This window comes from Gregarina niphandrodes, assembly GCF_000223845.1.
Source record: "Gregarina niphandrodes unplaced genomic scaffold scaffold00012, whole genome shotgun sequence".
In the NCBI taxonomy this organism is placed as follows: Eukaryota; Apicomplexa; class Conoidasida; order Eugregarinorida; family Gregarinidae; genus Gregarina; species Gregarina niphandrodes.
Window position 1 is genome coordinate 85027 of NW_011645782.1, and position 13695 is coordinate 98721.

At 55.3% G+C, this 13695-nt stretch overlaps 7 protein-coding genes across 7 annotated transcripts; 2 read left to right on the forward strand and 5 right to left on the reverse strand.

Annotated features, from left to right (window-relative positions):
• Nucleotides 1-350: 350 nt before the first annotated feature.
• On the forward strand, nt 351-1126 carry GNI_071140 (putative acetyl-coenzyme A transporter; the record flags this gene model as incomplete). The annotated part of the gene is made up of 2 exons (XM_011132017.1): nt 351-818; nt 878-1126. The coding sequence occupies 2 exons, from the start codon at nt 351-353 to the stop codon at nt 1124-1126; spliced, it is 717 nt and encodes a 238-aa protein (XP_011130319.1).
• Nucleotides 1127-1487: 361 nt separating this feature from the next.
• GNI_071150 (putative transmembrane protein) lies at nt 1488-2819 on the reverse strand (the record flags this gene model as incomplete). Its single annotated transcript, XM_011132018.1, has 1 exon — nt 1488-2819. One exon carries the CDS (start codon nt 2817-2819, stop codon nt 1488-1490), a length of 1332 nt encoding a protein of 443 aa, XP_011130320.1.
• Nucleotides 2820-3248: 429 nt separating this feature from the next.
• On the reverse strand, nt 3249-5899 carry GNI_071160 (KH domain protein; the record flags this gene model as incomplete). Its single annotated transcript, XM_011132019.1, has 2 exons — nt 3249-5759; nt 5837-5899. The coding sequence occupies 2 exons, from the start codon at nt 5897-5899 to the stop codon at nt 3249-3251; spliced, it is 2574 nt and encodes an 857-aa protein (XP_011130321.1).
• Nucleotides 5900-6224: 325 nt separating this feature from the next.
• Nucleotides 6225-6982, reverse strand: GNI_071170 (putative ubiquitin-conjugating enzyme E2; the record flags this gene model as incomplete). Its single annotated transcript, XM_011132020.1, has 3 exons — nt 6225-6488; nt 6691-6791; nt 6916-6982. 3 exons carry the CDS (start codon nt 6980-6982, stop codon nt 6225-6227), a joined length of 432 nt encoding a protein of 143 aa, XP_011130322.1.
• Nucleotides 6983-7196: 214 nt separating this feature from the next.
• On the reverse strand, nt 7197-7739 carry GNI_071180 (translationally-controlled tumor-like protein; the record flags this gene model as incomplete). Its single annotated transcript, XM_011132021.1, has 1 exon — nt 7197-7739. The coding sequence occupies one exon, from the start codon at nt 7737-7739 to the stop codon at nt 7197-7199; it is 543 nt and encodes a 180-aa protein (XP_011130323.1).
• A 597-nt stretch (nt 7740-8336) lies between these two features.
• Nucleotides 8337-9362, reverse strand: GNI_071190 (hypothetical protein; the record flags this gene model as incomplete). The annotated part of the gene is made up of 1 exon (XM_011132022.1): nt 8337-9362. The coding sequence occupies one exon, from the start codon at nt 9360-9362 to the stop codon at nt 8337-8339; it is 1026 nt and encodes a 341-aa protein (XP_011130324.1).
• A 2143-nt stretch (nt 9363-11505) lies between these two features.
• GNI_071200 (hypothetical protein) lies at nt 11506-12201 on the forward strand (the record flags this gene model as incomplete). The annotated part of the gene is made up of 1 exon (XM_011132023.1): nt 11506-12201. One exon carries the CDS (start codon nt 11506-11508, stop codon nt 12199-12201), a length of 696 nt encoding a protein of 231 aa, XP_011130325.1.
• Nucleotides 12202-13695: the final 1494 nt, after the last annotated feature.

Genomic DNA, 13695 nt, shown 5'->3' on the forward strand with positions numbered 1-13695 from the left:
CTACGGCACACCTACCCCCTTAGGGCACACCTACCCCCTTAGGGCACTCCTACCCCCTTAGGGCACACCTACCCCCTTAGGGCACTCCTACCCCCTAGGTCATCGTATTTCGTGATAGTCGTATTTCAGGACTGTCGACGAACCCTATAGTGAACCTAGTTAGAAATTGGACGATCAGTTTGGACTCCTTCCTCTTGTAAGTCTACGCCAGCATTGATTATGTTCCCTTCAGTTTTTGGGGTGTGGTCATCAGTGCGGTGACATTGTACACAGCCTTTTTTGTGTCGGAGGACGTGAGTGAGGTGGAGGCAGAGACAAGTTTGGCAACGAGCTATGGGTCGCTGGGAACAATGATGCGGTTACATTCTGTGCAGCTGATGTGTCTGGTACTGATGACATGTCGTCTGCCCTTCGGACCCGTGGATGGCGCTGCAACACTTAAGATCATCGAGACGGGTAGTGCCAAGGAGGTGCTTGCGCTGCTGGCGCCGATCGCCTTCCCTATCGGTATCACCACCTCGGTCCTTACCGGCCGTGGAATCAACAAGAGGTTCTCCGCACTCGGAGCCTTCAAAGCAGGCTTCCTCGGCCGTGTCCTTCTCGGCTTCGTCTGGCTACTCATTTATAAGTTCGCCAAAACAGTCGGCGGCGACCAACCTGGCATATATACCATCATCATACTCGGCGTCTGTTGCCAAGCCATTTGCTCCGAGATCATGTTTGTCTCGCAAATGGCCTTCTTTGCACAAGTCAGCGATGTCTCCATGGGAGGCACTTACATGACTTTCTTCAATACCGTCGCCAACCTCGGCAATAAAGTCAGGCAACGCACACACCGTCTATGCTCACACAGTCCGTCTATTTCCTCCCCCTTTAGTGGCCGTCAATGCTGATGCTTTCCTTAATGGACCAGGGCCCGTTCATATTTTCGGGGTGGGAGACTTTTGTGGAGCTCACGACCATTTGCTCCATAGGCGGCGTAGCATGGATGGCTGCGGGAGGCCGACTGTTGGACCGACTAGAACAAATGAACCCGTCTGATTGGGAACTCTCTTCACCCTCTTCTAGGGTAGTAACTGAAGATAGCATGGAGTTAATCAATCAAGTAAAAAAGCGCAGGCCCTGACCAACCCTTAATGACCACCCTTACACAAGCTAGCACCAGCCCTTGTACAAGCCCTTGTACAAGCCCTTGTACAAGCCCAAATATTTCGTGCGAGTCATTCGTGCAAGTCATTCGTGCAAGTGTTTCCCACAGTGTGGGAACACCCGGCCACGACGTCGCTCATTACCTCCAAGCCTGGTACACTCTGACTGACTGGGGCAGGCTCCACAGATCGCCGCCTCCTCCGACGACGACGATAGTCTAGACAGATGGGGGGTGTGAATTGGGCCTGACAATCATGGTTGGTTCGTCATCGTTGATATCAACAGTTGGTGATGGTTGGTTGTGTTGTAGGACGGAGTTTTTGATCGTCAAAAAATTACTACCTGTTGAGTTTAGGACTTGTAGTGTAGAGCCACATGTCGTTGTCATCATTACCTACGACCCGAAAAGTCTGTGTATCTTGACCTGTCTCGGATACGAAAGAATCCAGATCGTTATCGAAACCTCCTCCGTCACTTTCGTAGGTGTCATCAGGATCACACACGCCCCGGCCTGCTCGCTTGCGCAACCCGTACGTCGCGATACTACCCACCACCGCCGCCGGCGCGATCAATGCTCCCGCCAATACCACCCAGTTCTCCGTCTTCTCAATCGTCGTCAGCCGCTTGTGATCGGCTGTCGTTGCCTGCTCGCTCGTACTCGACTCCGCCCAAGAAATAGAACCAACCATCGTCGTCTCAGGCCGAACAGTAGTAACGATCGTCGTCTCAGGCCGAACAGTAGTAACCATCGTCGTCTCAGGCCGAACAGCAGTAACCATCGTCGTCTCAGGCCGGACAGTAGCAGCAGATGCAGTAATAGCACTACTAGGTGTAGTGATCACGCTACCGGGTGTAGTGATCACGCTACCGGGTGTAGTGATCACGCTACCGGGTGTAGTGATCGCGCTACCGGGTGTAGTAACGGCAGCAGTCGACGCCTCAGTCAAAATCTCTTTGGCATACACGCCGAGCATCGGACGTGCGCCTGCTACGGCACCTGCGCCTGGCACAGGACCTGCTTGTCGCTCAGCTATTTCCTTAACCTTGGGTGCCGCGTCGACCTCCTTCACGTGTGGTATTTCCTTCACGTTCAAATCTTGGTTCACATCTAACCCTGCCCTCGCCTCTAATCCTTCCTTCGCGTCCAGTCCACTGTGCAGGACTGCCGGTGGAATCGCGATGGCGGCCACAATGTCCTGTGTCGCAATGCCCTGCAGCGTTTCAGGTCTCGGTCTCGAGGTCAGCGCCGTTTCCGAAGCACGTGCCCCCGGGTTGCCCCCAGCTACGTTGCCTTCAGCTTGTCCAGGGGACGCGCGCTCCGGGCGGCTGGCTGCCCATTCAGCACGGCTCGCTGCAAGGGGGTGCGACATGGTGGACGTCGGTGGAATATACGGAGGGGGGTAACGCGCTACGGCGGGGTGGTCCGCTACGGCGGGCTGGTCCGCTACGGCGGGCTGGTCGACATCGACTTGGTAGCGGCTAGAGCCGGCTGGGTGGTAGCTAGAGCCGGCTGGGTGGTAGCTAGAGGCGATGGGGTACTGGGTGGGGACAGGGTGCTGGGCCAGGGGTTCATTAAATCCTTCCAGCCGGGAGAGCCCGGGAAACGGGTTCTTCGCCGGTGGAAGGGGCAAGTTAAATGAAGCATCAATGACTTGAGCAGTTACAAGCATCTTCGCTGCGGGCGTTCTTTCTGCAGGCGTCCTCTCTGCAGACGCCTTGGCCGGAATCGGAATAGTCTCGCGCGGGGGAGGTCGAGCCGGTGCTGTCGCAGAGAACGCATCTCTACCGAGCGGTGGCGCGGCCCATCCAGATCCGGCAGACCCGGGTTCGAATCGCGGCGGCGTCTGGAAGAATTCGCTCCTCATGAAGCTATTCCTCAAAGGTTCAATATCATCCACAGTATCAAATAAGAGCGCAGCGCTAGGGGCTACAATACTCTGCCAAACAAACCTGTATCGACCTCCAAGTACATTGGTCTGGCCATCAGTCGCACACTGGCCTACCACAGCCCTGGCTGATGTGTGGGTGCGGCGGTGTGGTTTACGAGCAGGAACGCCTTAGTCATTTTCATTCATACAAAAAAAGCAGAAAGTTTGCGGTCAGGCGTCGGCGAAGGCGAGAGGCGGGAAGGCGGCGGCGTCCATGTGGTAGCCAGCGAGGGGGGTGGCTACGGCAGTGGGGGTGTCGGTGGAAGCGGTGTCGCGTTCCCGTGCACGGCCTCGGCCGCGGCCTCGACCGGCACGTTTGGCGTAGTCGACTGGTTCAGTTTGTGTCTGTCGCGGTTGTCTGCTGACGAGGTCTTCAATGAAGGCCTCTGCTTCTTCAAGAGCGGCTGTTCGTCCAACGAGGACGATTTCAACTGTGCTGTCAGGGTCTACGTCATTGGGGACTTCGATGCTTTGTACGCCGGGGATGCGGCGAATTTGTTGAATGGTTGATCCACCTCGGCCAATGAGCATGGGCACCCGATCCCCGTTGATGGAGATGACGAGCCGTATGGTGTCAGCACTGGCTTTAGCTTGTTCGGCCTCCACATCCTTGATTTCCTGCACCGTCTCTTCGATTGCATTCCGGTCTCCCACGATGCGCGCCGTATTCAGTGTGCGATCAACGTGTATGGACACGGCGTGCATGTCTTCGAGAGCACGGATCATAGCGCCTCGGTCGCGCAACAGGTAGTCAACAGTTGCGGGGCCTTCGAGCTTCAGCGTTTCAACGGCACCCTGTTCCTCCAGAATCTGTTCGATGATTGTTTTCGCCTGCTTAATCTCCTCCGCGGAACCGACCAAATTGAGGCGGGCTCCCTCCTGCGGGTTGTTTTGAATACTCACTTGACAACCACTCGAGGCCTCGATCAAACTTCGGTTTTCGGCGTTGAAAACACGCTGCTGCTCGCGCATGATCGAAATACGCTCAACCGTATACTCTGCCGAATCTAACAACCGTATCAGTCCCTCATTCACCGCCGCTTTGTCGCTCTTGGCACAGATAACCCAGAGACAGCTCATGTCGCTCATTTCGGGCATTTCTTCGCGCTGCGCGAATAATCCGTATGTCTGCTGCAACGTCTTGAACTGGTTGTTGATCTGGAACGCACGGCTGGTAACCTGTTTAGACGGTGCCAGTACTCGCGAGATGGCTCTTGCAGATGCCGTGTACTCAAGGATGACAAAGTTTTCGACCAACTTTTCGCACACCTCTTTACGACATTCCTCCGCCTTCTCCGCCGGACAACGCATGATTATACGCGGCTTGCCATCATCGGGTTGAAGCAGCACGGTCACGCGAGCCTTGTGACTTGCCTCGATCGCTGACATCACGGGTCGGTGCACACTCACGATCGCCCGACCAACGCGCGGGTCGATCGTAAAGTTCTCAGTGGTCTGAGCTACACGTGTGTCCGCCTTGAGCTCATCCACACGCTTCCAGACCTCCTCCACGGCCGCCGCGGGGCCGTAGACGGTCAGTAGGTTGTTGTTGTCCAGGTTCAAAATCGTGCCGGTGTCCTGCTCAATCTGCGTTATGGTCGCACCTGCGCGACCTATAATCATGCCCGCCACTCGTCGGTCATACGCGCGACTTGCACCACCGGTCCAGTCACAGCTCTTCATCCACTCCACACAGTCCGCCACCTCCTCTTTGTAACCCCAAACACGGAGGGAAGTTCGTGTGGCAACAGAACTGCGTCGCCCAACGGGCATAATGATGCACTTAAAACGTCGCTCTATCTTGCGAGAAAACGGCGTGATGCGGTTAAACTCCACAGGCACTTCCAGGTTCTGACCCACCACCTTCTCCTTGACCAACTTAACCGGCTTCTCATAAGAGTCAAACAACATACTTAAGCGATCCAGAGCCCGGTTCAACGAGTCATTCTCACGAGCCTTCTCCACGTTGTAGACCAGCGACGCACGAGCAGACGCCACATCGTTCATCAAGTCATACATCCGGTCCTGCCAGACACGCTGATTCTGCTGCGAAATGACGGCAACTAATCCCGAAATCAGACTGTTTATCTCTAGGTCGTTCGGTTCCGCCTTAAGCTCCTCCGTCTGCACCATATCTCGTAACTCCTCGATGGTCTTCTGCGCCTTATCCGAGGGCACCCGCGGACATTTTTTCTGCATCGCGCGGATCTGGTCGTCAATCGTCGCATTCAGGTCGTCGAATTGGCCGTGCAACTGAGACACCTGGTCCAACAACTGCTCGTAGCGCAACCCCTCGCCCGTCCCGATCGCCGTTAAGCGCTTCTTCAAGTCCGCCAGCACTGTCTCGCGCTCCTTCTTCAACGGGTCCGCAGGCAAATCTTTCACCACCGAATTCGCCAAGGCTGCCGCACGAGCCGCGATTCGCTCCTGCTCCGCCTCTTCCTCAGCCGCCTCCTCGGCCGCACGCTGCTCCGCAGCCTCCGCCATCCGCGCCAAAATCAGCTTCGTGCCCTCGTCCGGCTCATATACACTCGCACTCTCCTCCCCTCGAGACTCATCCACCTGCTTGCGCTGCTGCACCCGCCTTTTCGGCTGCGCGCGCTTCTTCACTTGCGGGTTTCGCGTCTTCGGCACCTGGAACTCGTGTGCGGCCAATGGTGGAGCCGCACCTCCTCGGAAAGGCTAAAAACATCATATCACAACATCACCCAGCAGAACAAGCACTACTCACCACAACCACCCCCTGTGACATCACTTACAGCCATCACGGAAGATGTGACAGATGCCAAGGCATCGGTTGCCCAGCCGAACAACCCGCTCATATGGTAAAAAAAAATATCAAATTTCAAAGAGACGACTGCTCGAGGGCAATACACTTCGCAACCTCTCCCTCACACTCAAGTATTAGATCCGCCAATGCGTCGGGGTCTTTGCCCGATTCAGTCAAATGGATCATGTATTTGATCGTGCGGTCAGACCAATCGCGACCATTGAGTCGCAGCAGCACCCGCACGGCCTAGAGAAACACTTACGCTTATTTTGGGGACCGACGAATTACCTCTACCACGCTCGCCACCTCAGAACGAACTTCATCCATTATAAAAATCTCAATTAGTGTGTGCACACACGTGTGCTTGGGGGCGCGCACTAATATGTTTCTCCCTCCTGAGGCTGAGCAATACGTCTATTCACCCCAGCGCTCATAGCCTGCCGCAGGGTGGATAAAATGGTCTCAATCGACATATTCCTGTTCCAGTTTTGCAGACAGGAGAATGCGCCAGGTAGCGGCCGTCCATCTGGACCGATTCCGACCATGTTGATTTTCGTTAGGAATTTGACCGTGGGCGGCTCATCGGGATATTTCTCCCCACAGTGAATAGAAAGCGAGTATATCCGATTCTCATAAGGCGTCTGCAGCGAGAGAACGGGTTTCATGTCAGGGCCCCCGTCCGTGTCAAGGGCTGCTGCGAGGAGTGCGAGTGTATCTGGGGGCGACACAGCCGAATCATTTTCGAAAGACACGAGGGTGGGAGAGAGAGAGAGAGAGAGAGAGGGAGAGAGAGAGAGAGGGAGGGAGGGAGAGGGAGTAACTTCTCGTGTCACGGTATCTTACAAAGCAGGGTCCGAATATAGTGCCGTTCCACTTGCTTAGACTAATATCGTCATGTTGTTCGAGACCCCAGCTGCAGCCTTCGGCAGTTTTGCCTTTCTCGCCTGAAACACGGTTGAGGTCTTCTCTCGGTGGAGACTAGCTCGAGGAGTCTAGCCCGCCGCTACTTAAAGTAGTGATTGGTTATTGGAATGGTAGACTAGCTGGAATAGTCAAGTGGAGGTATACCTTTCTCGAGTTCGTCAAGCAGTTTGAAGTTCCTGGGTACTTTGACAGGTTCAGACGAGTTGAGCATGGTCTGAAATTTCACTTTGCACGCGACAAAATAAAGATTGGTTAGTTAGTTAAAAAAGATGCTTAGTGCAGTTTAATTCTTCTTCTTCTTCTAGCAGGTCTTCTGGTTGGTCCTTGGGTCTTTCGTTTGCTGAATTTCAGTTACTGAATGTCAATTCCAGCTCGACTTACTGTTGGAGCAGACTGGGAGCAGGTGCGAGAAGCTATGGGCGTGTTCAATACTTCTCTACCTTGAGTCCATGTTTGAAGAAGACGAAGCGGGGTGCTTCTTCCTCCCCGGCCCAGTAGGCGAAGATGGGCATGCACTTTAGCGGGTCTTCGGACTCGTTGGCCTTTTCGGCTTGGAAGAGCTCGCCGTTTTCGAATTCAGCCATCATCTTGACGAAGAGGCTCTGGATCTTCGTCTTGAATTCGGCAACCTCGGCCTCCGGCACAGCGGGCAGAAGCACAGACTTCATGTAGGAGGCGAAGTAGCCCTTGAAGAACTTCTTATCTGAGCCCAAAGACACCAACTGGAAGGCGTCGACAATGTCATTCACCTTCTCCACCGCCTGCTCGCCGTCCCCGGTGGCACCCTCGCCGGCATCCTCGTCCACGTTGCAACTGATGCCAAAGTCCTCCCCACCCTTCACCGTCATGCGCGACTTCACCTCAAAAGCCACCTGCTCAAACTCAGGGTTCTCAAACGCAGGGGCCATCGGGTAACCGTCCGAAACTAGTTCGCTGCCGCACGACACGTCGATGAAGACCTGGACCATTTCTACTCCCAAAAAAAATAAAGCCACAATCCCGCCACACACGACCAGCCAGCACACAATCTCAGGCCTCCCAGACAACCAGCCTAGACAGGCAACTCAGGCAAGACCGGAAGGCACCCATCCCACTCCCACCGGGACACCAGGCCCAGGCCCTTTCTGGGAAACCCCCAAGAAAGGGCCGGGAGGGACTCCACAGAAAAGAGGGAACTAAGTGCCCGCTCTCGACAGCAGGTGCCGCTCTCGACAGCAGGTGCCGTTCTCGACAGCAACACGTGTACCACAGAAACAAGGCCCGACGCCCTGGGCCGCGAAATGACACCCTCCCCACGCCCGGCACACTTGCTCCCGAAGTTACATTCCCTGTTCCCGATTAGGATTCCGTCGACGCAAAAACTTCGTGAAGAATTGGGTTCGGACGCGGGTCTACCCCCACGTCGCGGCGGTCGTTATTTGAACGGAATCGAATCGAACCCATACCTGTATCAAGGGCACAGGAGTAGTCCCAGTGCCATAATATGCACGTCAGTTGGTCAGTCGGTGTATCAATGCCTGTACCGTCATCAATGTTCTTTTTCTCATCACAACGGCAGCTCTCAATCACAACGGCTGCGCCGTCAGCGCCTGGCTGGCAGTCCAGTCATCTGGTCGGCTGGACTGGGTCGAGGGGGGCTGGGACGAGGTGGGCTGGGACGAGGTGGGCTGGGACGAGGTGGGTTCCAGCATAGTCCCTAGGCGTTGGAGTAGGGGTGTGCGGCGGAGGAGTGGTTTGGTGGAGCGTATGCCTTGGAGCGCCTCGGCCTGTACTTGGTTTGGATCTTCTTTGAATGCGACCGCGCGGGCCGGCGCGGTTAAGTCTGCGGGTGGGGTGACGAGTTCGGGTTCTCCGAGAAGGCCTCGTGCGTGGCCGTTGAGCCAGACAGTGAGGAGTCTACGTTGATAGGACTTACCGCCGCCTGTAATTCGGTAGCCGCCGATGCGGGCCGAGGTGTCAGTGAGGATAACAGGGCGCAGTCTGCAGTCCTGGTTGCCAGCGACGATTGCGAGTGCGCCAGAGTCGTTTCCTCGATTGGTGAAGGGCGCGAGGTCTAGTGTTAGATAGGCACCGGTTACGAGGGTGGCTTGGTCGGAGGAGGGTGAGTTGAAGGGGTCGTAGGCGTTCAGGCGGACGTAGTCGTTCGCCTTATAGTACAGTTGGTCCACGCGTTGTACGCAACTCGTTACAGGCCACGTCGCAAATTGCACAAACCAGTCAGTTGCATAACACGGCTCAACTCCTGCTGCGGATAAAGGACCCACGGTCAAGTTCCCATGTTGCCATACAAACCGCCCATTGAAGAACTCATCCGGCATCGATACAATCACCTGCCCCGCGTCATCGCTGCTGCACCCATTCAACGGCTTCCCCGTATAGATCTCCTCCATGTACGCCTGTCCATACCCAAACGTCCGGAAGCGACACGACCAATCCGTCTGCTCCATACAACCCAACGGATTCCCAGCAATCGCCAACGGCCGACACGCATTCGACAAGCAACACTCATAACTCTCCCGACACTCCGCCTTCATATCCGTCAAAGACCACCCACCTGCCAACACAGCCAACAATAAAGACATCACGATCATCACCGTCCAAAAACAACGTCCACAATAACTTGGAATAATAAGTCGAACCTACAACTGGAAAAATGCGCGCACGCTCGCGGTGCAGGCACGCGAGCGGTGCGTGCGACATCCTACAGAAATGAAGTGTGTGCCAGGAAGCACAGTGGACGTATCGGTGGGGGCAGGACTGTTGGCTCACGTAGTCTGGCCGGTGTCGTTCAACGGCGAGTGGCTGGACGCAACGGAGATGGCGAACGAGGAGCATTGGGCACTCAGCAGTGTCTCGACAAACGCACGCTTTGCGAGCAGTTTTCCAAATGCTGCACAATCTGCCTGACCCTCGCGTGTGTCCGGGATCCACTCCAGACCCCCTATTGCCATAAAGAAACGGTGCTGGCGACGAAGATTTACACGGTTCGGCCCACCGGCCAAGTTCAATTATCCCGACTCCAGTCACCTTCACTCCGATGACCTTTACTCTGGTGATATTAACTTCCGTGAGTGAGTTTCTGCAATACCGTTCTCAACCCATTGTCAGAACTTCCCGAGACGGTGAGAAGTCCCCATGCAGCCAAGACCCAGCCCCAGAGGCATTGCGGTGGTGGCCGTATGAAAGGGGGCGAGAAGCGCTATGCTGCACTGGGGTGAAGACGTCGCCTATTCCACGAAGGACCAGTTGGGATCAAAACGTTCAACGTCGGGTTGACGACGATGTTGGGTGGTATAGATGTCACAAGAAAGACCACAAAGCTAATGTGAGCTCGAGGAAGAACTTGGAATGCAGCAAGCACTTGGAATGCAGCACTTGGAATGCAGCAAGAGAGGTCACGAGGCTGTCGGGTTCGGGTGTTTCACAGCCAGCACGGCAGCTTGGGAATCCAGAAGTGCGACAGCTAGTCCTCAGCGCACCCACCCTCAACTTGAAAGAGTGTGGACGAATCTTTTGCGCCAAACGGTGTACTCGAATGTCCCTCCACAAACGCAGTGTGTATCGACACTCCTCCCCAAGAGGAACGTTCCAGAGGCAGTCCAGACGCACGTAGTACTTGTGACCAACTCTTGCGCACAAAGACTTGTCCAGCCCCCCACAACCGAGTCACTGGGTCGAATTATCACCACGTCGAGTTACAGGTTCCCTGTGAGCACGGCAAAACCAGATCGCACGAAGGCGGCGATGAATGTAAGCGCGCGGCGTAACCTCAGCACACACTCACCCTTTGGCGCAGCAGACACTCGGCTACTGCCCTAGCGCTTGTCTGCCAACCACTCTAGCTTCACATGCTTCCACCGACACTTCTAGCAACCCCCCACGAGACCAGTCACAGCTGCCAAGCCTTCCACTGGGGGTCATCCATCCCTCACACGTATTCGGCACGGGGGCACTCTTGCCTTAACCGCACGCCGGGCACTTACTATTCCGACCTGCCCGTGACAACCGTGGGCCTCTCGTCTGCCCCTCTCAGTACTTCAACCAACCGTACATCAGTCATCTTGAACTCATCATAACCGCGGGCCAGTCCTCTGATCCGACTGCTAACCGTGGGCCACAGGGGTGCCGTCCGCGCGTACTCTTGCTAATCACGGCCACTAATCTGCTTGCACTTCACGCTTCCGTCGACCAGTCTGGTGTCGTCTACGCTTGCTTACAGCAACCGTGGGCCAGTCTTCGGCCGCCACCTCGTCCTGCCGCGGTCCGCTACAGTGTCATCAGCGCATTTTCTGCATGGCGTGAAGAACATGCACACCAGCAAACCCAAATCGGTATCAAAAAAGATGCGGAAATGGATAAGTCCTTCTCCTGATTAATGTGAAATCCGGGAGAATAATGGATGTACCGACCTGCACGCCATGGCAGGCAACTTGGACTGCTTGTTCAAGTAAAAATCCAACTCATGCCACCCGCCTTTGGCAGAAATTATCTTTAGACGACATACCCCCGGGTCACAACTAGCTCAAGTTGGCGGATCAATTCACCCCTGTCTTGGAACGGTCTCCGCCAACTTGCTTCGCTCAATGGGGTGATAAACCTTCATTCGTAATGGGAATGATCTTTGTTTGTAACCGCATATGACAGTTTAGTATATCTTAGTCGCGATTGTAACACCCCTGCTCGCGGGCTTTTGTACTACGGGTGACCGGGCAATATTATTTGGGTGGCCTGAGAATGAGGTTTTTGACAAGAGACGCAAAGGACATTTCAGTCGGTGCAGGGCTGTTGGCTCATGTGGTGTGGCCGGTGTCGTTCAACGGCGACTGGCTGGATGTAACAGAGCTGGCGGACCCGGAAGCCATCTGGTGGTGCAATATGCGCGGTGGAGTCTTTTCGAGTATACTGCCTGAGGGCGCTGTGAACAGGCAAGGCGAAATGGACGCTTTAGTTAGCGCCTTGCAAATCCTGCATGATTTACCTAACGCTCGAGTGCGGCCGTGTGAAGAAGTTATGTGTTCGCACAATACGGACCACGAAACGTTGCGGCGTGCGCAACATAGAGCCACACGCAGCTTGAGCAGAAACTCTTGGGCGCGGGGAGCCTTGCTCATTTCGATCGCGAGTTTCCTACATGGCGTGAAGAACATGTTCACTAGCAATCCCCAATCGGTGTCAAAAGCGATGCAGAAAAAGATTATCCACTGGTGGGCGAAGCACAGTCCCGTCCTGGTCAATGTGAACCCCGCGGGACTGCATTGCCCGATGCCCATCTTTCCAGCTCTGCGCGGGCTGAACGTCCTGACCCACCAGTTCGACTGCTTGTTCGAAGCTAGACTCCAGACAGACACCGAACTCGAGCGAGACGTCGTCACGATGCCCGCTTGCCGCGATGCCCTCCCCGAAACATGCGAGGAACAAGGCGAAAAATAATGGAGAAACCTCCCTTGGAAGTGTGGGCTATCATCACTCCCAGAATCACCACGCGACCAGTGTAGGGCACCTGCTTGAAAATGCACGAAGATAGGCTGATCATTCGGAGAGCTCTCCAAAACTTTTTGGAGGTTGGCGAGACCTTTCAGAACGGCTACAAAAGTTTCTTCTGCTGCGTGCTGTTACGGCGCACCCATACCCCACCCCTAACGGGCTTTTTATTCTTTCCGTTCTTTTGGAACCCCCGAGCACTACCACACGTGGTGGACGACCCGGGGTAGTCGTAGCGACCAGGGTGCCTCAGAACGGTCTCCGCCAGCAAGCTTCGCTCCATGCGATTGGTACGGCAACCCTTCATTCAATTATCGCTATAACTGTACTTGATATCACTCGTGGTCGCGATTATAACACCTGCCCGCAGGCGTTTGTATACGGTGGCCCTGTACTACGGGCCCCAGTACTTGGCGCTAGTTTGGAGACACCCATGCGATTCGATGAACACAAATCCAACGGCCAGGCAGGACGCGCGCAACCCACGCGTCGTTCCCAGTACTCGCCGTTCCTTCAACAAACAGGCGTCGTCCTTGCGCTGGCAGTCACCGTTCGTTGAGCTCGCCCGATTTCGGGGTCACACCGAAGACCAAGCCGACGCTTTATTTAGCGCCTTGGAAATCCTGCACAATTTGCCAGACACTAGAGTGGCACACTATCGCGAGCTAGTGTCATGGCAGAAAACAATCCGGGAGTGGTGGGATGTTTACGGCGACGTCGTGGTCTACGCGAGCTTAAACTGCGTTGCTCACCTTCCCGCCGTTCCCCGACCTGCACTTCCCCTCCCGGGAGTGTCCGTTCCCGGGAGCGTCTGGCCCGCCGCGCCATGGCACGACTACCCGAGGGCAGAGCAGGCACCACCCACAGCACAGGAGGCACCACCAATACCAAGGACAAGACCAGCAGCCGCAACCCCAAACGAAGATCGACGGGTCAATACCCGATCTTCGTTTGCAGCCCGTAACAGCGATTGGTGATTTGAGCCTCTTCTTCGATTTGACGTAGAATGGACATACTTTTAGAGGGCGCCTGTCTAGGCGCTAGTTTGGGGGTCTCCCTATGAACGAAGACGCACACGTCTATTCTTCTTTGGATTACTGTCACGACCCAAGGAGTCATTGACCCAAGGAGTCATTGACCCAAGAAGAACAGCAACGAAGAGGCGGGTGCGGAGTTTACGATGAGATGAGTGGGGCGACCCGTCCATAGGCGCTGAGACGACGGTAGTATGAACAGCGAGAAGGATGCACCGGGGATGTGCCGAGTTCCGTTAGAAGTGTGGTGTACCGGAGAACCCATCAGTCACCCGAGAAGACAAGACGGAGATCAACTACCTTTTTTTGGATAAGTTCGGGGACTTTTGGCAGGTGTCACATGGAGTAAAGAAGTGTGGTGTACCGGAGAACCCATCAGTCACCCGAGAAGACAAGACGGAGATCAACA